This window comes from Psammomys obesus, unplaced genomic scaffold (genome assembly GCF_907164565.1).
Source record: "Psammomys obesus unplaced genomic scaffold, mPsaObe1.curated_primary_1811, whole genome shotgun sequence".
In the NCBI taxonomy this organism is placed as follows: Eukaryota; Metazoa; Chordata; class Mammalia; order Rodentia; family Muridae; genus Psammomys; species Psammomys obesus.
Genome location: NW_026585609.1, coordinates 8,937,754 through 8,956,946, shown reverse-complemented (window position 1 = coordinate 8,956,946; position 19,193 = coordinate 8,937,754). Strand labels below are relative to the sequence as shown.

The window sequence follows — 19,193 nt, the reverse complement described above, 5'->3', positions numbered from 1 at the left end:
CAAAAAACAAAAAAACCCCTCCAGCCCCAGCCTGCTACTGCAGCCTCACCATCTTCACAGGCTGGCCAGAGGCCAGAGGCGCTGGCCCAGCCCAGCACGGAAGGACACATGTGCCCGAGATTATCGCGGGGCGGTGTCCCCAGATGACAGCCCACAGCTGTTCAGAGGCGGGACAGCGAAACAGCTTAAGGTTCCCACGGGCAATGAGGTGTGGGTGACACTCTCCTCTGAGCTACTGCCCAGAGAATGGACGGGTAGGCACGGTGCCAGGAGGTACCGGTGAACGCGAGGCTCTCACAGAAAGACTTCTGGTGGCTCCGCTTAGCGCGGCAGGGCACAAAGGCCCAGGATGGGTGGTCTATAGGCCAACCAAGGGGTAGGTCCCAAAGCACAGAACCTGAGGTGCCTGTGAGCCAATGGCAGAACGGCCCATTCCATGTGGATGAAAAGGCTAGGCAAGGCTAGCCGCAGCGTGGGATGCAAAAAAAAAAAGGGGGGGGAGGGCGCGGAGGGAGAGAATTAGCAAGATTTTTTTTTTTTTTTTTTTTTTAAAAAAGATTGAAAAACACTTTAGCAGAAGGAGCTTGGACCTGTATAGTTTTGTTTAGTTGTGTCGTCATGGAGCAATGTGCTCAATAATGGCTGCTGATTTATACATCCGCTTTAAGAAAGATCAAAGTAAAGCAGACCTAAATAAGAAAAAGACTGCTAAAGTTAATCGACATATATCGTCTTAACTTCAGAATGGAAGACAGGAAATGCATTATGTTGGTGAAGAGGTTTTGTATCTGTATCAACAGGAAAAAAAAACCAAAAACAAAAAGAAACAACTTTGGATTTCTACAAAATTAATAAAGATTGGATTTGACCAGGGGAGAACCCCTGAAAATCTTGGCTACAGACAGGAAGAAATCAAGATCAACAAACCAGATAACATATATCGCTGATCTCTCTACATGGGAACAGCTCTGAGACTAGCTGAGATATGGGGGAAAATCTCTATATAGCCAATAAATCTTTTTGGCTACATAGACCTCAGGCCTTATCATGTCATCCCTTCATGTGGCATAGATTAAAAACTGGTATTACAGTTGGACATACAGCCCTGACTGACTTATAAAGAAAGACAGATGCCTTTCACCTGCTCAAACAAAAAGCAGAAAATCATTGTCAGCTAAATCTCACACACGGAACATTCCATACATGTGTTTATACAAAAATGTATATTACCTGTAAAAGTGTATGTTCACAGGACAAAAGGACCAGATGCCAATGAGGTTAAAGCAGTCCTGGAGGATGCTGAAATTGATGCTGACACTCCGAGACATGTTTGTTCCAGCATCCTGCTTGATTTGGCGTCAGACCGCCTTCATAACTGATCAAAACTTGCTCCAATCAAAGCTTCAAAGCTGCTGACCCCAGCTGGTCTAGTCTCAAAGACTGTTACAGCGAGACTAGACATACCAGTTTTCTTAGGGCACCCAAAAGACACCTCTCCCTCCAGGCAGCATGACACCCTCGTTCCCGAGAGGTGGGGTAGGTGGTTTTTAGTAGTTTGATGAGTCACGGATGTTTGTTGCCATTTAGAGGTGTTGGTTACAAGTTGTGACTAGTCCTGGTCAGAGAAAAAAACAAAGTAAAGAAGGTTAAGATTCAGATCCCTCTGTCTTTCCTCTATCCTTATTTCTCTTCTATGTAGTGGTAGGGGAAGGGGTAGGAGAGAGAATGAAAAGAAAAAAGGGGGGCATAAGAATAATAGGAAAAAGGGTAGATTATTGAATTTACTCTTAAACGAAAGAACCTTCTATAAGCCAAAAATTTTACGTTGGTATAAATCTTTGCAGACTGATACTAAATTTAGGTTATATTTTGGTTACAACATACCATGTATCAACATGTATCAACTCTTTTAAGGTGTATACCCTATGCAATTCATTTATAAATGCAAAATGAAGTTCTTGTCCTTTTTGTAAGCTGCTATTACAAACTGTTTAGGATAATTAAGAAACTGAAGTTACCAAGCAAACAATCAAACTCCTGGTCATGCTAGACACTAGTCTAGATCAGTACAAAATTATGTTTTCTAGGTTGAATAGAAAGCAAATAGCTAGAAATGAGCGATGTTTGTCTATTCAGATATACAATAGATGAGTAGATGGTCTTAAAAAACCTCAGAGATACACAGAATATGGCATTTAAAGATATTTTATTAATAAAAGGAGCTTTTGACAGTGAAACATGTCCGCTCCTGGAAGCATTTCCAGCCTACTTCATAGAAGATGACAGGCATTGAAGAACCTCCATGTGAAATTTGCTTCAAACGTGACAAGCTAGCCCCTGGGCAAGAAACTGTCCTTGATTCAACTGCTGACAGAATGCTGTCCAAAATGGACACAGATGCAGGGAACTCAACTGCTGAGCTTTGCAAAGGCAGAGTAAGCAGTCCTTCATAATTCCTGCTTCACACACATAAGTCTGTCAGATATTCTGGGCCAGAAGGCTGAAGATGGATCCTCTACCATAAAGAGGAAGTTTGGGGGAACTGTCTAGGCAGTCAGCTATCTCTGACCTTTCTATAGTTTTGGAAGCTGCTTGCCTACTCAGATAATACTTATTTCTTCTCAAGTCTCTCATGGAGTTGAAGACTAGACAGTTACAGTCCTACAATTAAGCTAAAGTTGTTTAGAAAAATGTTTTAAAAATATATTTTAGGTCTAAATAAATTTTCAGGTTAATAAATGCAAGTTATGCTAAAAAAAAAAATCTAAACTCACCAAGTTAGAAGAGATAGTAGAGTACTTCACCTAAACTGCCATACACAAATGGAGTGGGCATCGTGAATGTAATTCTTACAGGATAGTCTTCATAATTGTTTCCCAGCTGTTCTTACTGTGTGTAGTTTAAAACTGCAAGAGAAAGAGCCCCTTTAATTGGACAAAAAGAGGAAAACATTGAGTGTTGGTCTGGTGCTCTATGTATACAAATCCTGAATTCAGGTTGCAGTCCAGATGAGTGCGTGGGCACGGACTCTGATCAATGCTGTGTAAACTTTCCTCCCCAATTATCTCTGATTGGTTAATAAAAAAAAAAAAAAAAAGCTGGACAGCCTGCAGCTGAGCAGAAGAGAGGTAGGCGGAGCTTCCATTTCCAGGCTCGGGCCTTCAAGCAGAGGACTATGAGAGGGGAGAAGACAGAAAGAAAGAAGAGGAAGAACAAGGCAGTCACCATGGAGCAAGATGGACCGTGAACATATGTCCAAGAGACAGCAGACAACACAAACAAATGTTACCTATGGAGGAGATGGCTCTGTGGTCAGAGCACGTACCGTTCTTCCAGAGTTCAGTTTCCAGCAACAAAATGGAGTCCCTCCCAGCTACCAGCAACTGCAGCTCCAGGGGTTCTGATGCCCTCTTCTGGCCTCCATGGGTACTGCGCCTCATGCGTACCCCTCCCACCTTCCCACCGGAAAATCTTAGAAGTTGTTGCCTGTGGAGGCAGTTTGTTTCTGGTTGATTTTCCCCAGGCCAACCCATCATTTACAATTCATCACCTGCTTAGCGCATCCCACAAAGCAGAACTGCAAAATCAAGACGCAACGTAAAACAGAATTTCCAAATGGAAGAAAAAAAAGTTGTTCGACCTCAGTTGTAACAAAACAAGTGCATGTAATTCAAACTGTAAAAATATACCTCTCTCCACTCGATCAACGTTTATGAAAAGGCAAATCATCAAACTTGGCAAATGTGTGGAGCCATGGGAAGTCTACACTGCTCCTGTGAAGGTGGATTAAAAACAAACACCTTAGAAATGTATTTAGCATCACGTGTTATAATTGAGCAAACTGAGGCCATAAAATGCATATATATATAATCAAAAGAAAGTATTATATACATATCTCCAAGGAACTGAACAAGAACACCGACAGAAGCAGTATTTAAAATATTAAACCCCAGAAATGAATCCACGTGTCTGTCCGTCTTCCCCATTCACACAAGAAAATACTATGCAACAAGGTACAGTATTATGATCACACAGGATGTGTGTGTGTGGTATGTTAGACGCGCAACATTTAATTACCATGGTAATCTGTCACGGCCACATTTGTGTTTGATACCAAGCAACATATAAGTTCATTGTGTCCGTTGCTTTTGACGGACTGAAATGTAGGTTACACTTTGACACACATCAATGTTCTTTGCTGCCGTACAGCGTGCAAGGAAATACCACAAGGTAACTGCAGCTGGTCACGCTGGACACCATGCCGAGCACACATGCAGGCTGGAATGGTCTCGCTGCAGGGAAGGGCACCGGGATACCTGCTGCGTGGCTTCAGGCGTCTGGAACGCACATAAGTAAAAATACAATCCTGAGAATTAAAGAGAAACAATAGACCACTGATACCCGTTTACATATGTGTATGAGGTGCGTGTAATGAAATCTGCCCTGGCTAAGGAAGGCTAATTAACACAACCACCACTTCAAGGCCTTTTCTTCTAAAGGCGAAAACATTTGAAGTTTGTCCTCCTAGCAAACATGGAACGTACATGCCATGTGATCCGTCGTCACCAACAAACTTCCAACTTTATTTTGCCTATGTGAGTGTGTGAGCATGTGCGTGTGTGGGGGCTAGAAGACAATTTTCTTTTTTTTTTTTTACTTGCCAATTATTTATTGTTCATTTTGTTGATCTATATAAAACATGATTTGTGCTTATGTATTTGTGTCTTTAATGAATTACTTTCTTCACAGTAATTGTATATATAATTATATATATATATATATATGCAATTTTTGAAGGCTTGTACTAATATTTTCCTTTTTTTTGATTATTGCAATTTATTCACTTTGTATCCGAGCTGTAGCCCCCCTCTGTAATCCCCTCCCAATCCTGCCCTCCCTCACTGCTAGGGGAGGACCTCCTCCCCTTCCTTCTGACCCTAGCCTGTCCGGTCTCATCAGGACGGCTGCATTGTTAGAAGACACAATCACCAGGAGCTGATGTTCCTCTACCACCATAGGGCTCTATTCCCATGCAGTGTTTCTTCCAGTAAATAGGTCTGGGGGATTGAACTCAGATCATTACACTTGCTAGCAGTCACTCATACCTGCTGAGCCATGTCTGTAGCCCATCACCAACAGTTTGTTTTGTTTTATTTATTTATTTTTTTTTATGGTACAAAGAAATTTATTGAGCCATGAGGGCAGAGAGAGAGTCAGAGACACAGAGAGAGAGAGACAGAGAGAGTGGCAACGGGAGAGCGTAGAAGAGAGAGAGAGGAGAATACAGAGTGGGGAGAGAGAGAGAGACAGAATCAGAGGGACAAGCAGAGAGAAGAGGGAGGGAGAATCACCAGCAAATCTTGTTTCATAGAGAAACCCACTTAAGATAAGGTGCAGTGGCTCTATTTCACCAGTAGGGGGCACTGCAGTTCCCACACAAGAGATGATACACCAGAGGTGTTCTGAAAGCAAACTCATTTTTACTCTTTGTAATTTGACGCTAGAAAGTTCATTTGTGCCTTAAATAATAAAATTATCACATTTTATGTGTCTGTATTTGTGTTGGTTTAAATTAAAGGTTTTCTTCTGACTGACAACATTTGAAGTTACAAAGAAGCAGAAAATTATCACTTGGGGGAAAATGCAGTGTTTTGTCTCTTGGCTAAAAATCAAGATATTTAGAACATGTAACATTGAACTAGAGGCCTAATATTTCATATATACCCATGTTCTTCGTTATCCTCTTGCAAAACACTTTGTTTATTACGGTTGTATGACGTTTGTGCGTGAGCACACGCTTGCCATGGTGTATGGAGCCATCTTGCTAGCCCTCCTTATCGTATTTTAACGCCAGGGCGGCCTTTCCTCACATAGCAGAGTCACGTTCATTTAACTGAGTGAGTACTTTTGGCCAAGTAAGCGCGGTTCGATTCTTACTGATAGAAACTGTCCTTGTGTGTCAAAAATTATTTTAAAAAAATTTTTTTTCTTTCTCTCTCCAAAGAATTCACGTCACAGAAAATATATTAATCGTCCTATGGTTTTCGGTAGTTTGCTTCCAAAAATTAAAGCTCAGCTAAGTCACAATGCCTCTGTCTGTCTTTCTGGCTGCACACTTTTCAATACAATTTCCTTAGAAACGTGTGTTCATTTTAATTTCAGTTATGGAAATAGTCTCACAATGGAATTTGAGTATCAGTTTATAAAAAGGTCTTTAGGATATTGATATTGTGATTTTTTTTTTTTTTTCGCTTGTGGAGGTCGGAGGAGCCAGTTCTCTCCTTCGGCCTTGGCTTCCGGGGACTGACATCAGATGTTCAGTCTTGCTAAGGATGGAGGCACCGCAGAGATCCTTTGAATCACTAAATATTAACGTTTCAGTAGCGCTTTTCCCCTTCGGTGAAAGTCCCTGTCTACCTTTTATCCCTAGGTGGTGTGGAGTAATCAGGCCGCATATTTCCCTTTGAGAATGAAGAAACTAAAATTATTCTGGAAAAAATCAAAATAAGACACAGAAAAACGGTAAACATCTATTTAGCCGGTGCTGTAAAGGTGTTAGCTGATTTGTTTGCTAAAGCTGACAGCAACATTCAGTAACAAGGTCATCTTTAACTGCCAACACAGCTGGAGCAGCAGTCAGCAGCATCAGATTTCCCTAATGACCCACAATGCTCTCTGATCAAGATCAGGTGTTTCTGGGTTGCTCTTTACCAAGAATGCCTTACAATTATTATTTATTATAATTTATTCACTTTGTGTCCCTGCTGTAGCCCCCCCCATCTCCTCCCCATCTCAGGTCCTACCCTCCCTCCCTCTTCCCCCACCATGTCCCTCCCCTAGTCCACTGATAGGGGAGGTCCTCCTCCCCTTCTATCTAACCCTAGCCTATCAGGTCTCATCAGGACTGTCTGGATCCTCTTTCTCTGTGGCCTAGTGAGGCCGCCTCCCCAGGGGGAGGTGATCAAAGAGCAGAGACAGACCCTGCTCTCTTTACTAGGGAACCCACATGTAGACTGAGCAGTCCATGGGCTACATCTGAGCAGGGGGTCTAGGTCCTCTCCAAAATGTGATTCCTGTTTACATTTAATTCACTTTTGCACAAGTGACCCACAAGGCCAATTCCAGCTTCACAAGAAAACAAAGAGCTGCAACAACTTCAGCAGGACAATGTGTTTTTTGCTCTGGAATATTTCATTACCTGGACCCAGTCCTACCCTGGCGTTCAGCTGAGGAAGGCTACAGACTAATGCTCAGGAGCCAGACTAGGTCTAACTAGAAATTCAGCAACAAATACCTCCTTGTGCTATTTGAATGCTAGGGTATTAGTGGCAAAAGGCTTAGGCCTTTGCTCCTCTGGTGAGGGAATGAGCCTGATGACGCTGTTACTGTTTACCTGTCCAGCCAGCGTGGCAGTTTAGAAGGATTAAGCAGTCTCTGCGGCTGACCACATGCGGATGAAATGGTTGTCTATGCTGATCTGTATGCTATGCACATTTTCACAGTGACTGAATCACTGTGAAAACAGAGAAGACAAAATGGATCACCGCTTTATTTTACGAAGATGATAAAGCAGCTCCATTAAATTATTACAGTTCTGTTTTAAATGGTATTACCTGCCACACCGTTTCCCTTTATCTGGTGGCTCTCTGATTTCCTCTTAAATGTGTTTTTCTCTGTTTCAAACATTTAATGCATTTTAGTATTAAAGGCTCTTATGGAAAAAGCATTGAGTTTTTGGTGGGAAAAAAAAGATGCAGAAAACCGATATCTGTCTTTAGCATGTATTCTTGCAGTCACTTAAGTGCGTATGGCTTACAGATTTATTTAAAATTAGCTAAAAGTTTGACTATGGTGAAAAAAAGGGTTCCAATGGCACCCTAAACTTTCCTGTCACAGCCTCCATCACACAACCTGTATTTATTTTATTGCCTGTTTCCATTATGGATATAAACTCTACACACTTGCAGGCTACATTTGTTGGATATTTTCTCTACTACTACCTACTTGTTAAATGAACCTTTAAAACTCATTAGAAAACAACCCTAAGGATGCCATGGAGAAATGGACATGCTCGGAATAAACGTTACTTCACACAATACTAAAAGCTTGCTGACACAGTGTTTCACGTGTAAAATGATTAGTATTCATATATCACCTGACTGCTGTGAACTTGGTGCTTTTATAAGGTCATTTTTTGCACACTAAGTTTCTAACTAGTTTCAGCTCAATCTCTAATTAATTCTGAAATAGCTAGCTAGCCAGTGGATGGCAGAAATAGGACCTGGGTCAGCTGACTCTCATCCTGTGGCTCTCAACAGCAATATTTCCACTTCCACGTCCATGCCATGCAAATCACAAGGCTGTGTTTTCAACATGACTCAGGACCAGGCTGCGATTATTAATGACAGGACATTCAAGTGCGGAGGCCACCTGCTTCATTTTGTAGCTATGGAACTGAGGCTCTCAGTGGCCAATAACCTTTATGGCATTTTTCGTTCAGAAGAACTCTAAACCCACATTTCCTATGTCACAGGGCTGACCACAGTTTAAAGATTCTGAATAGGTCATTCATATTCAGACATCACAAAAAGACGGTATTACAGCATTCATTCATAAAAAAGTTCTGGGTGCGATAAGAGGTTTTCCTGGCTGAAGTAGCTCTTGAAGGCTATATATTACCCACGTATACTTTGTGAATTGGGGCGTGTAAATAACTATAATTTATATAGTGAAAAAGATGTTTCAGAACAGAGTTGAAAAGAAGGTTTAAGAACATTGGATATGTGGACCAAAGATTCAAAGCACCCGATATATGGAAAAATGAATGTATCCTTTGAGCATGAATGTATGAAAATGTATAAAAGTGCTATAAAGCTGACATTTTGCTTTGTGGAGGATTTTTAAAAGGCATTCTACTGTTTTCTGCTTTCTAATAGGATATAACTTACAGTTATTCGTTGAGAGTTTTACATATGTATGCAAAGTGTATCAATCGTATTCACCTACCATCTCCTCCTCCAACTCCTCTAAACTTCCTGTCCTTTTTCTTTATATCTCATGGCATCCAGTCCATGCTGTGCAAATATGCGTGGGCGTGGAGACATTCACTGGAGCATAGTCAGTTACTAGGGTCATGCTTGGGAATAAGAACTGACAGCCTCTCTCCTAGCAGCTACCAACTATCAATAGCTCCTCAGGTAGGAGTGCTGACTATCCTGTCCTTTTCCCATCCTGCTGAGATGTTGACAGGCTTGATTGTTGGGCAGGTCTTATGCAGGGGAGCACAGCTGATGTGAGTTCAAGCATGCAGTGGTCCTTTCATGTCCAGAAGCTTTTTTGCTTCAGTCTTCCCTGACCTCTGGCCCTTACAGTTTTTCTGACCTGATTTCTGTGATTTTTCTGAACCTTTTTGGGTGGGAGTGTTCATTTTGTGTCTGAGAATTCTCTATACTTTGACCAGTTTGGAGTCTTTGCATTAACCCCTGCCCACTGCACACAAAGAATTTTCTCTGGTCTGGTCTTCGGGCTGCACTGATACATGGGCTTAGAGATCCCCTCCTTGGGAGGCAATTTGCTGCTGTAACATGACACAACTTTGATTGCAGTTTGAGTGAGCACCTCTGGAAACCATCGTGTCAATTCTTTTTATTTTCACATACACAGAAAGAGCTTAAAATTATAGTGAATTTTAAAATGCAAACAAACACGTAACACTTTATTGCACATAGGAAATACTTTGAACACAGTACTGTGTGTGACATCACAAACTTGGACGGAAACAAACAAATTACGCGACAAGACGGGAACTATTCCAGGGTCAAACCACATGGCGTACGTCCTGACAGAGACCTGTCGAGACACATATTGCACCTTTTTTTTCCAGCACTTTGAAATCTGCTTTACAAATATTCCTCATATGCCGTGCTTTTGTCTCTTCTTTGAAATACACAACAGAGAAGACCGTTAAAGACTAAAAAACAACTACCATTGGAAATGAGCTGTCTACACTGAGGAAGTTAAAGAAAAGGTAATCCTTATACTCTGGGGGAAGAGAGTTGAAAAACTAATGCGACAAAGGTCTGTAAATGGAGGGAGCTCCTACAAAGCTTGGTTTCATGAGCATTGGTCTACTTGTGAATACTTCTTGAGTTTAAGAAAATCATTAATCAGTCAAAATTTCCTGTATCAGTATTTAGCTTTTACAACCACCAAAACTTCAAATAGTGCAAATGTATGAAAGCGCTTCAGCAATAAATAGTTACTCTAAAGCTAGTCATTTTATTCATTCTAGATTTAAAATATAAAGTGCATCTACGAGGCTTCGTAGCTGTCCTCTCACTGTTTGATGTGATTATCAGTCAGCAGGTGACATTTTCAGGTCATGGTCAAAGGGATCATCCTGGAGTTCCTCTCCCTCGTGTCCCACAGTCCTGTCTGGAGGAGTTCAAAGACGGTGTGAAGTTGGTTTGTGAGGTCTCTGTGGGATATTTAACCACAGGGGAGCATCCAGTCACCGAGTTTCCTGTGGTGCCGAGGCACAGTCCTGCAGAGACTCCTGCTTCCTTGTCATCTGGAGGATTTGCTGCAGACCCAGTGTAAGTTAGCCGCACAGTCGACGGCAGCAACGTCTGTGTTGTTTAGGGACGCACACCCCTCAGACCCCGTCAGGTTGAACCTGTCAAACCATAAAGATGCTTAGACTCATTTCGAGTCCATCATTTCCAGACAGTTACATGAGAATAAACTTGTGGTGACCTCTGTCTTTTCTGTTTGTTTCCAGAGTAGAAAGGGCAACAAAACAAAACAACCAAAACCATGTCTTTAAGCCAAGTAGCCATGGTCTAATGTGTAGAGACAACAGGCAACACCAAAAACAGAATCGTTTGGGTAAAAGTAGATAGAGCCAAAGGCTCCATTTTTTTTTTTTCGTGACATCACAGCAGAGTAGTTTATTATCGTGTTTTTTACTTGATAGATCCTTCAAGGTGCACAATTGTAGGGGACTTATGATATGGTCATGAAATACTATGATTTTATTTAGACCATTGGTGATTTTCTTATATTCCTTGGTAGTGTAGCTGTAGATACACAACCATGGACCACAATGCTAAAAGCTTTTCCAGAAATGCAGTTTGTTTTTGAGAAAGGGCCTTGTTAGTAGACTAGGCTGGCTTCTAGCTCACAGAAATTTACCTGCCACTGTCTATGGGTGCTAGGACTAAAGGCATGTACCAGCATGCTTAATTTAGAATAGATTTTAATACTGACAGACATTGGATCAGTGATTATGGAAATGTTAAGAGAGTGAGGAATTTATTCAACTCTGAATTTTTTAGATGTTAAACATCAACACTAAATTTATAGAACATCCTCAAAACTTTAAGTCTAACTTAATAGTGGGTAATGACAGTGTCTTTATTGCTGGAGAGTATTTTCCTTAGGTATAACTAGGCAATGAAATATTGTCCTTTATTCAAGCAAAGATGAAAACTGGGAAAGGGAAATGAGACAGGCGATTCTTTCCTAACAATTGTTTTATTACCCGTCATCAGAAGTGTCCGTGGACTATCTACAAACTCACTAAGACTTGCTAAGTCAAAGGGCATTTGCTAAGACAACATTAAATTTTTATTAGAAGGAGTGAAATGAAAATGAAAGAAGAAAAGGGATTTTTTTTGATTCTTAAAAGTGTTAGTCCAGAGAGGACAGAGAGATTTCTCACAACTTACCAGCTGTTAAATTCTTTGCCATTTGCCCATTTCCATGTCTGATTAGCTTCATTTTTCAGCCCGATCCAATGTTCCAGTCCACCAGCATATCGCTTCAGAAATACCTTAAAGCACAATGAAGTTATGTCAAAACTTGACTGAGCATCATGGCTAAATTGATCATTGCTAGCTGTGTGTGGCGTCCGCTCATCTGAATTGCTGGTCTCTGAAAGTCGGCAACCAAACCACAAAATACTACACGGCAGGCTCTCATTTTGACCTTCTAGGCTGTCCCTACAGTCCCCTGTGACTAAATTTTCCTGCATGTGAGACAGCTGCCCAGTTTCCATTTAGAAAAGAACACAGTAAAACAGATATGAATAAAACAGCAGCATTTGATGGGATCAGTTGCGAATCTTACCATGTCCTTTTTGGAATCAATAACAGCAAGAGTAGCACCATCTTTAGAACAGGAGTTTTGGGCTGAGGGCCAACTCCTGGTTGTGCTGGAGAAAAAGTAGCATTTCCTCTGGTATGAAACCCAATCATCCTCGCAGGAAGCAACATGGTGCTCAGATGACTCCAAATTGTTATACAGGCTAGGGCAATTGTACTTGCCCACTGTGGAGAGAAAGATCATTTGATTTAGTAACAGAGGAAAACCAAGCCTTTTCCACAGGTAAACCTAGTTTAGGAGACACTGCTCTTTGTAAGGAGGAAGAAAGCAGAGCTCAGCTATCGCTTGTGCGGCAGGATGAGGCATGAGCAGAGGGCTGCATTGTCTTGGTTATTATGCCAGAACATGGCACAGGTGTGAGAAAAAAAAATCTCAAAAATTAATGAACATTTGGGTTAGAAGGAGAAACATATATTGTAAATTCTAAGTGAGGTTTTAAATATAAATTCCCCCCCCCAACAGGAACTTGAAGATACAGTCTTGGGTGCAGATTGTGAGATAAAAGAATGAAGGGCTCGTTCTAGGCATAGGATAAAGTATTGGGGAGGTCTGGGAGGAGGTGGAGAAAGGAAAAGTGTGATCAGAAGACACTGCGTGAATTTTTTTTAATTAAAAAATACAACGAGGAGAAAAGCTTGTGGTATTTCTTCAGTTTGTAATATTTCTTATTTGTCAAAGATATATATGTGTCTTGCCTTGCATAGTGGCATGGCATGGCCTCAGCTGGCGCTGGGAGGTGCTGGCTATCATAATAATCCAGAGTGTCTGGTTTGCTGATTTGAGATAAAACACAAAAATATTGGCTACTTTTTGATTAATCTATAGGATAAATACTTTTTTTTTCTGTCAACCATGAATGAAAAGTCCACATTTTTCTAGTTAAATGACTAGTCACAAATCCATAATATTTATATGTTATATTCTATACAAATACACATAATATATTACATATATATAATATACACGAATATATGAGCTCCCTCTTCTGTAGATGTAAATGTGATCACTCCTACATAATGTATAAACCAGACACTTCTAATATGTATAAAATTGTTGCAGCTGTCATTCGGGGAGCACGGATTGTATTTCATACTGATCATAAAACTGGCCACTTATGGTAGGAGATGTTTCTGAGTCGATCAGAAGGCCCGGTTTACTAGATCAAGCTAAGACCCATTCATTTCAGCTGTGTGTGGATGCTTACTGACGGCAGGCTTCGAGAGAATTTGTAAGTATAGACTCACCTTGCAAGGCAATGATAGTTATACTTAAGGAAGTGATGATGACCACGGCCAATACAGCCCAAGGGATAGGGACTTGGATGGATCCTTCGTGATGCTTCTGGAAACTCATACTGGTGCCATTGTCTGAAAAGGGAGAGAAGTGGTGATGAATTCAGGGTGTAAGATGGAGCATTTGATATTTCTTAAGGAATATAAAAGTAAAAATAGTTACCTGTTGCCCCATTAATGCATAATGTTAGCAGTCAATTTTACAAAATTCTGAGCACATTTGGAAAATGTCTTGTTGGCCCTGAATGTGGCAAGGCAGGCAAAATGCTAACATAATAAGTGCCATATATATTTGTAGTTATAATATTTAGTGTTTAGTAGGTATAATAGGTATATTTCATAGCTATGAGAAATTCAAGCATATAATTATTTTTTAAACGCCCACTTGTCATTTGAGACATATAAAAGGAGCATCTGGGTGCAGTTCCTTAGTCTCCTTAGCATCAGCTACTGTTTGTGAGAGATGCGGGCAACGTAATAAACTGAGGTGTTGAATTTATGCATAAATATCTAAAAGCAGGATAAATTAAAAAATTAGAAAAACTCGATTATGCTTCTCGGTAATGCTGGTGTAGATGTGGAACACTTGGAAGCTTTTACATATTAATACTAAGAGAGCAAACTTGAAAATAACCTGAAAATCGCTTTTACGATGCCACGGACACAGGGGGGCTGGAGAAATGCCACAGGCGTTAAGAGCATGTGCTGCTCCTGGAGAGGACCAGTGTCTGGTTCCCAGCACCCATGTCAGGCAGCACGTAACCACCTATAACTCCAGCTCTAACCGGTCCAGTCCCCTCTCCTGGCTTCTGAAGGCACCTGTACATACATGATCTACACTTAGACAGACCCAAATAAAAACAATGTTAAAAACTTATCACTGTATGATCCAGACAATCCTTTACACACACACACACACACACACACACACACACACACACACACACCTTAGAGAGATGTTCGTAAAATGCCTTGTACAGGAATATTCAGAGATTTTATCATTAAGATCAAGTTCTGAAAATAATCCAAATATCTGTCAGCATGAGAGCGAATAAATACATTTTAGTGTACCCAAATGAAGGTATATCCACATAAAAGAATTCTTAGCAATTAAAACGAAACCCTGATGCATAGGATATAATGAATCTAAGGGGGGAAAAAAAACACCAAAATCACCCAGTATTGTTAAATGAAAAAAATGTATTCATTAAAGATTGCATGATATGTATTTCCATATAAATGGCACTTTAGAGCAGCCAAAATAAGGTGTGGTGTCAGAGATGAGACAAATGTTTGCATTTATGCTTGTGGGAAGGGGACCTGCCAAATGTCCCAGAGCCATGAGATTATTCAAATGTTGGTGAGAACTATGGCTGCACAGTTGTACACACGGTACTCCTGTGGTGTGCTTACGATGATGTAAGAATGGACAGTGAAACATTTAATTTCCCAAGGTAGATTAAAATAACAAAAGAAGCACAAGAGTGCTATCAAACGCATATTGAGCAGATTCTTCTCCATTTAACTTTCTGTATAAAGGTTGAGCAAAGTCGCAGTTTCCTTTACCTAAGAAGAAATGTGTCTATGTCAGGATTTGGATAGGTAGAGATATGTCTGTTCTAGCATGTAAATAAATAGATGACCGCCCACACGAAGGAGCCACACTTTGGCTTCAGATTTTGGATTTAAATTTTTCAGGATGAACCCTCAAGATTCAAAACATTATGTCCCCCACAAGAATGCTCTCACAAGTCCCCAAATTCTCCAGTGTGTGTGTGAGTGTGCGTTTCATGTTTGTGGAAGCTTAATGTGAAATGGCTTTTTTGAGTGACACTATAACCGACCGTGATAATCAGTCTCCACAGTTGTAATCCCGACACTTAGGAGGCTGGTGTCTGAGCACTGTGGGTTTGAGGCTGGCTTTGGCTACAAGGTGACAACCTGTCTCAAAAGTTTTGTTTTCTTCTCATAAAAAAAAAAAAAACAAAAACATTTCATCGTAGATGACTTTTTATAACTAAAAGAGTATTTCTGAAGACTGTATCTTGGAATTTGTAAGTTTTTGTTTTTCTTAAAACGTCTCCTTACAGATACGAGTGTGGCTAGTATCATTTACTTCATTTTTTTTTAGGAGTTACCCCCCCCCCAACCCCTTTGGTGAAAATCTTTTTTCGGGTCTTTTAAGAAAAGCTTTTTATCAATCCTGTCCAGGTCTGTTTCCCCTTCCTTCTTTTGACATCCATACACAATCATCTTCAGAGATTGTCTTCTGGAGGTTGAGCGACAAGGTCAGAGACAGATCTAGTTTCATTTCTCAGCATATGATAGTCACGCAGCTTGAACTAACCCTGACTTTACAGCAAACACATCCACATCCCAAACAACCCTAGAGCTTAGTTAGTTGAACCCATCGATCCACCTGTTGGGTAGAGTGTCGAGACCAACTCACACGTGACACTTTATTTCCATCACCAAGGGTCACTGCTAACCACAGTTCAACCCATCACCTAGGCAACAAAACATCCTCCCCCCTAACAGCTCACTCCCAGGCCTGTGCATTAATGGAGAGGTTGAAAACAGACCCACCTATTTACCAACTTTCAATCACCTAAAGAAAAGCCTGCTGGTTCCATTGCTGTTGTGTTGCTAAGGTTACAGCCATGAGAGCACAGGCTAAACATACAAGGGGAGAAGGGGCTGATCTCAGGCCAGGTTTGGAATTTCTGCATTAGGTCCTTCCCTCATCCCATTATTTATAATAGTTTCATTGTTATCTTTTTTTCATTTTAAGTAGGACATACAGGTATGGGTTCCTTAGGTATCTAAAAATGAATGAACACTATTTATCTGTACTAGACTTCATGCTCTCAAATAAGGGGTGAGTTTTCTTTCTTTTTACAGCCAGCCAACCTAATGGAGAAACAGAAAATAATCCCTTCCTCACTGACTATCTTGGTTGTGTTGGTCATAGACCATCTATTTACTAAATGAATAGTTCCCAAGTGCTAAGTGATTGAGGGCTTCTCATCAATCAGATGGAAACAAAATAGGAAAATTCTGACAAAAGGGAGCATAATATAGTCAGAACAGGTAGATAGAAGAGAGGGAAATGTGTAGAGGAATCATATTGAGAACAATGAAGAAAGATGTATAGTTATAGAATTTGAAGTGACTCATTGGAGGAGAAATAGATTAAAAAAAAAAATGGAAGGAGGGCATCCCATAGGCCACAACAGAAGTTGACATTTTAAAGAAAGAGTTACATTCTAATAATTCACATATGACATTGCAAATGTTCAGTTGCCTGTAAAGTTGTTTTCTCTGAGAATGGAGACCTGTATGCTTCCGAGCACTGGAGAAGTCGTGAAGAGAACACTGAAGAGGCAAGACACACAGAAAGCAGGCAAATGTACACGGAAAGACCACCAAAGTAACTGTCAATGTGGAATGCAGTGTTCATTCTTTATAAAGAGGGCTGAAACTTCCCGAATTATGCACAGGTTGTTATGGGAAAATGGTGGAGAGTAACTAGGTTAAGGCAGATAATTTTCTATTTAAATCTAAAACTTGAGATGACATAAATTGTTTCAAAGAAAAAGTCCTTTAAAGATCTTCTGAAACTCACATAGCTCCTTCTCATACAAATATTTTGTTTTCTCGTAGCCAGAGAGGTACTTATCCATGCTCAGTTTCTTTTTACTGACTGAAACAGAACACAACCAAGCCCTCCAAAGACATCTCTCCATTCTCTGCTCTATTCCGTACATCAACGTAGAGATCATACCAGACTGTAAGAAATCACATGACTTACCCCTCTGTCCTCTCTCCAGACGTGAAGAGCTGTCCTCTGTTATGGAACACTCTTCAGAATTCATTCTTGTTTTTCGTTTGTTTGGTTTGTTTGCTTTTTTTTCCCTCTAAATTCTCCGGCGAGTCTCCAGTGGTCCACAGTGAGCGCTGGTCCACAGCTGGAGCTGTCGCGTTCAGTGCTTCAGTCGCTGAGGTGTATCAGCCTTTATACTCCACGAGGCTGGCTCCACCCCTTCCTCCCACCTCCTACTTGCTGAACTCGGTCAGTTCTCGTTAATTTATGCTCCAGTGGCCTAGACGCTTCACCGTGTGTTGTTGTGGTGAGCTGTGGGTTTTCCCTGCTGTCTGAAATGCGCTTTCTCACAACTGTAGCTTAAGGAGGAAGAGACAAATGGGATTTTCCCAGAATCAAAGACATTCTTCCACGATTTTTTAGACGACACAAGTAATTTAGGAAATAGCATAATCTAAGCAAGGAGTTCAGTTTGAGATTGCCGTATTTGATATAGGAAAACACTGGAAGAGGGGGTGAACTTTGTCATCCAATCCTATGCATGCATTTCGCCGTACATATAGCTGCCAGTATTTGTTCAATACCCATTACGTATCAGGAACTGTTGGTGGCCAGAAGATGCACTGTTGAGTAGCGATTGTAGAATCTCTGTCCTTGTGACTCTTGAGTGAAAGCAACTCGGATAAGCTTTCTTTAGTAAATCATGGATTTAAAAAGTGTGAAATTCACCTCTTTTCCCCCAGGGAGTAGTTCTTTCAAGTGTCATTTAGTCAAGAGTTGCTTTAGTGCAGGAAACAGAAAGCTTGTGGTCTGAAACTTCCTTGCTGTGTTCTAAAACTGTTTATCTTCGGTTATCTACTTCATCGTCCCTTGCTCATTTTCTTGCCATCCTCCGTCAGATTTCTTTGGGCTCCCTGCAGAACATCTCTTTCTATTTCCCCCATGTCCTTGTATGCTCTTTAGTTTAGGCATCTGTGGCCTCAGATATTTGGAATGTGATCCCCATACACATAACTTCCCACGAGTTCCGTCCCATCCAGGTAACTTATTAAAGCATGGAAAAAAAAATGCAAAGTGTCTGTTTGGTAACTCAAGGGTGAGGATCGGAAAGATAAAAGTGCCACTCTAGTTAATAACCTTGGTGCCCAAAGATCAAAGTCACTTCTACAGTAACGTCATCTAGCTTGCAGATTAAAGCTCCTTAGTGAAGACACTACACTTGGGTCGGCTGGAAAGTTCCACAGTTGTCTGAACTGAGGTGAGCCAGAAGGTGCATCCATCTGCCTGACACACAGACGGGGGCATATCGGCCCTATTGTCTCCTTTTGTTCCCAGTGTCTTTCCTGCACAGCAGCTGGGATGACATTAAGTATGTCTTCATCTTGGTGAGACATTCATATCACCAAAGGCTTCCTAATAAAGGTTCCCTAAATTCTAAAGGCCTTGCAGCCAGGAAGAACCTCTGGCCGTTTCCTCCACCCCTCTCCAACACACACCTTCTTGCTCTTCCACAACAGTGCCCAGAAGCTTGCCGCTGTAGGGCCTTTACGTCTTCAGGTTGTCTCTTAGTGGTTCTTTGTCCACGAGACTGTAATATTAGCTTTCCCCTAATAAATAATCAAGTTAATTCAGCACCAAGCGAAAGGCAGAAAGGTCTAGTGATGATGATGGAGCACGTTCATTAACACCAAGAGCAGAGCTCTTCTGACTCATGCCTGTTGAATGGGATGAGATTTTCATAAAGTTCAGTAAAAAAAAAAAAAAAAAAAAAAAAAAAAAAGACAGTGAGGATCATCAGAGCCAACCTCTTGTTATAAACTGGTCCTTAAATTCTTTAAAGGCAAACTGCAGCTTTGAGTATCAAATAAATAAATAAATAAATAAATAAATAAATAAATAAATAAATAAATAAA

At 40.8% G+C, this 19,193-nt stretch overlaps 1 protein-coding gene and 1 long non-coding RNA gene across 2 annotated transcripts; both read right to left on the bottom strand.

Annotated features, from left to right (window-relative positions):
* Positions 1-595: 595 nt before the first annotated feature.
* LOC129680267 (uncharacterized) lies at positions 596-3,362 on the bottom strand. Its single transcript, XR_008720662.1, has 3 exons — positions 3,290-3,362; positions 2,775-2,906; positions 596-1,615 (listed from the first exon to the last, which is right to left on the bottom strand). It is a non-coding gene; the product is annotated as an uncharacterized LOC129680267 (long non-coding RNA).
* A 6,371-nt stretch (positions 3,363-9,733) lies between these two features.
* LOC129680304 (early activation antigen CD69-like) lies at positions 9,734-17,422 on the bottom strand. The gene is made up of 5 exons (XM_055611910.1): positions 17,269-17,422; positions 13,410-13,532; positions 12,130-12,329; positions 11,730-11,833; positions 9,734-10,675 (listed from the first exon to the last, which is right to left on the bottom strand). Exons 1-5 carry the CDS (start codon positions 17,330-17,332, stop codon positions 10,567-10,569), a joined length of 600 nt encoding a protein of 199 aa, XP_055467885.1. The 5' UTR covers positions 17,333-17,422; the 3' UTR covers positions 9,734-10,566.
* Positions 17,423-19,193: the final 1,771 nt, after the last annotated feature.

Excerpts from the sequence above, each read along its gene's own strand:
- LOC129680304 (XM_055611910.1), bottom strand. The coding sequence starts at position 17,332 with ATGAATTCTGAAGAGTGTTCCATAACAGAGGACAGCTCTTCACGTCTG. Across the intron at positions 13,533-17,268 it reads TCTGGAGAGAGGACAGAGGG|ACAATGGCACCAGTATGAGT; the intron begins GTAAGTCATGTG and ends CTCCCTTTTCAG. Across the intron at positions 11,834-12,129 it reads TTGATTCCAAAAAGGACATG|GTATTTCTGAAGCGATATGC; the intron begins GTAAGATTCGCA and ends TTGTGCTTTAAG.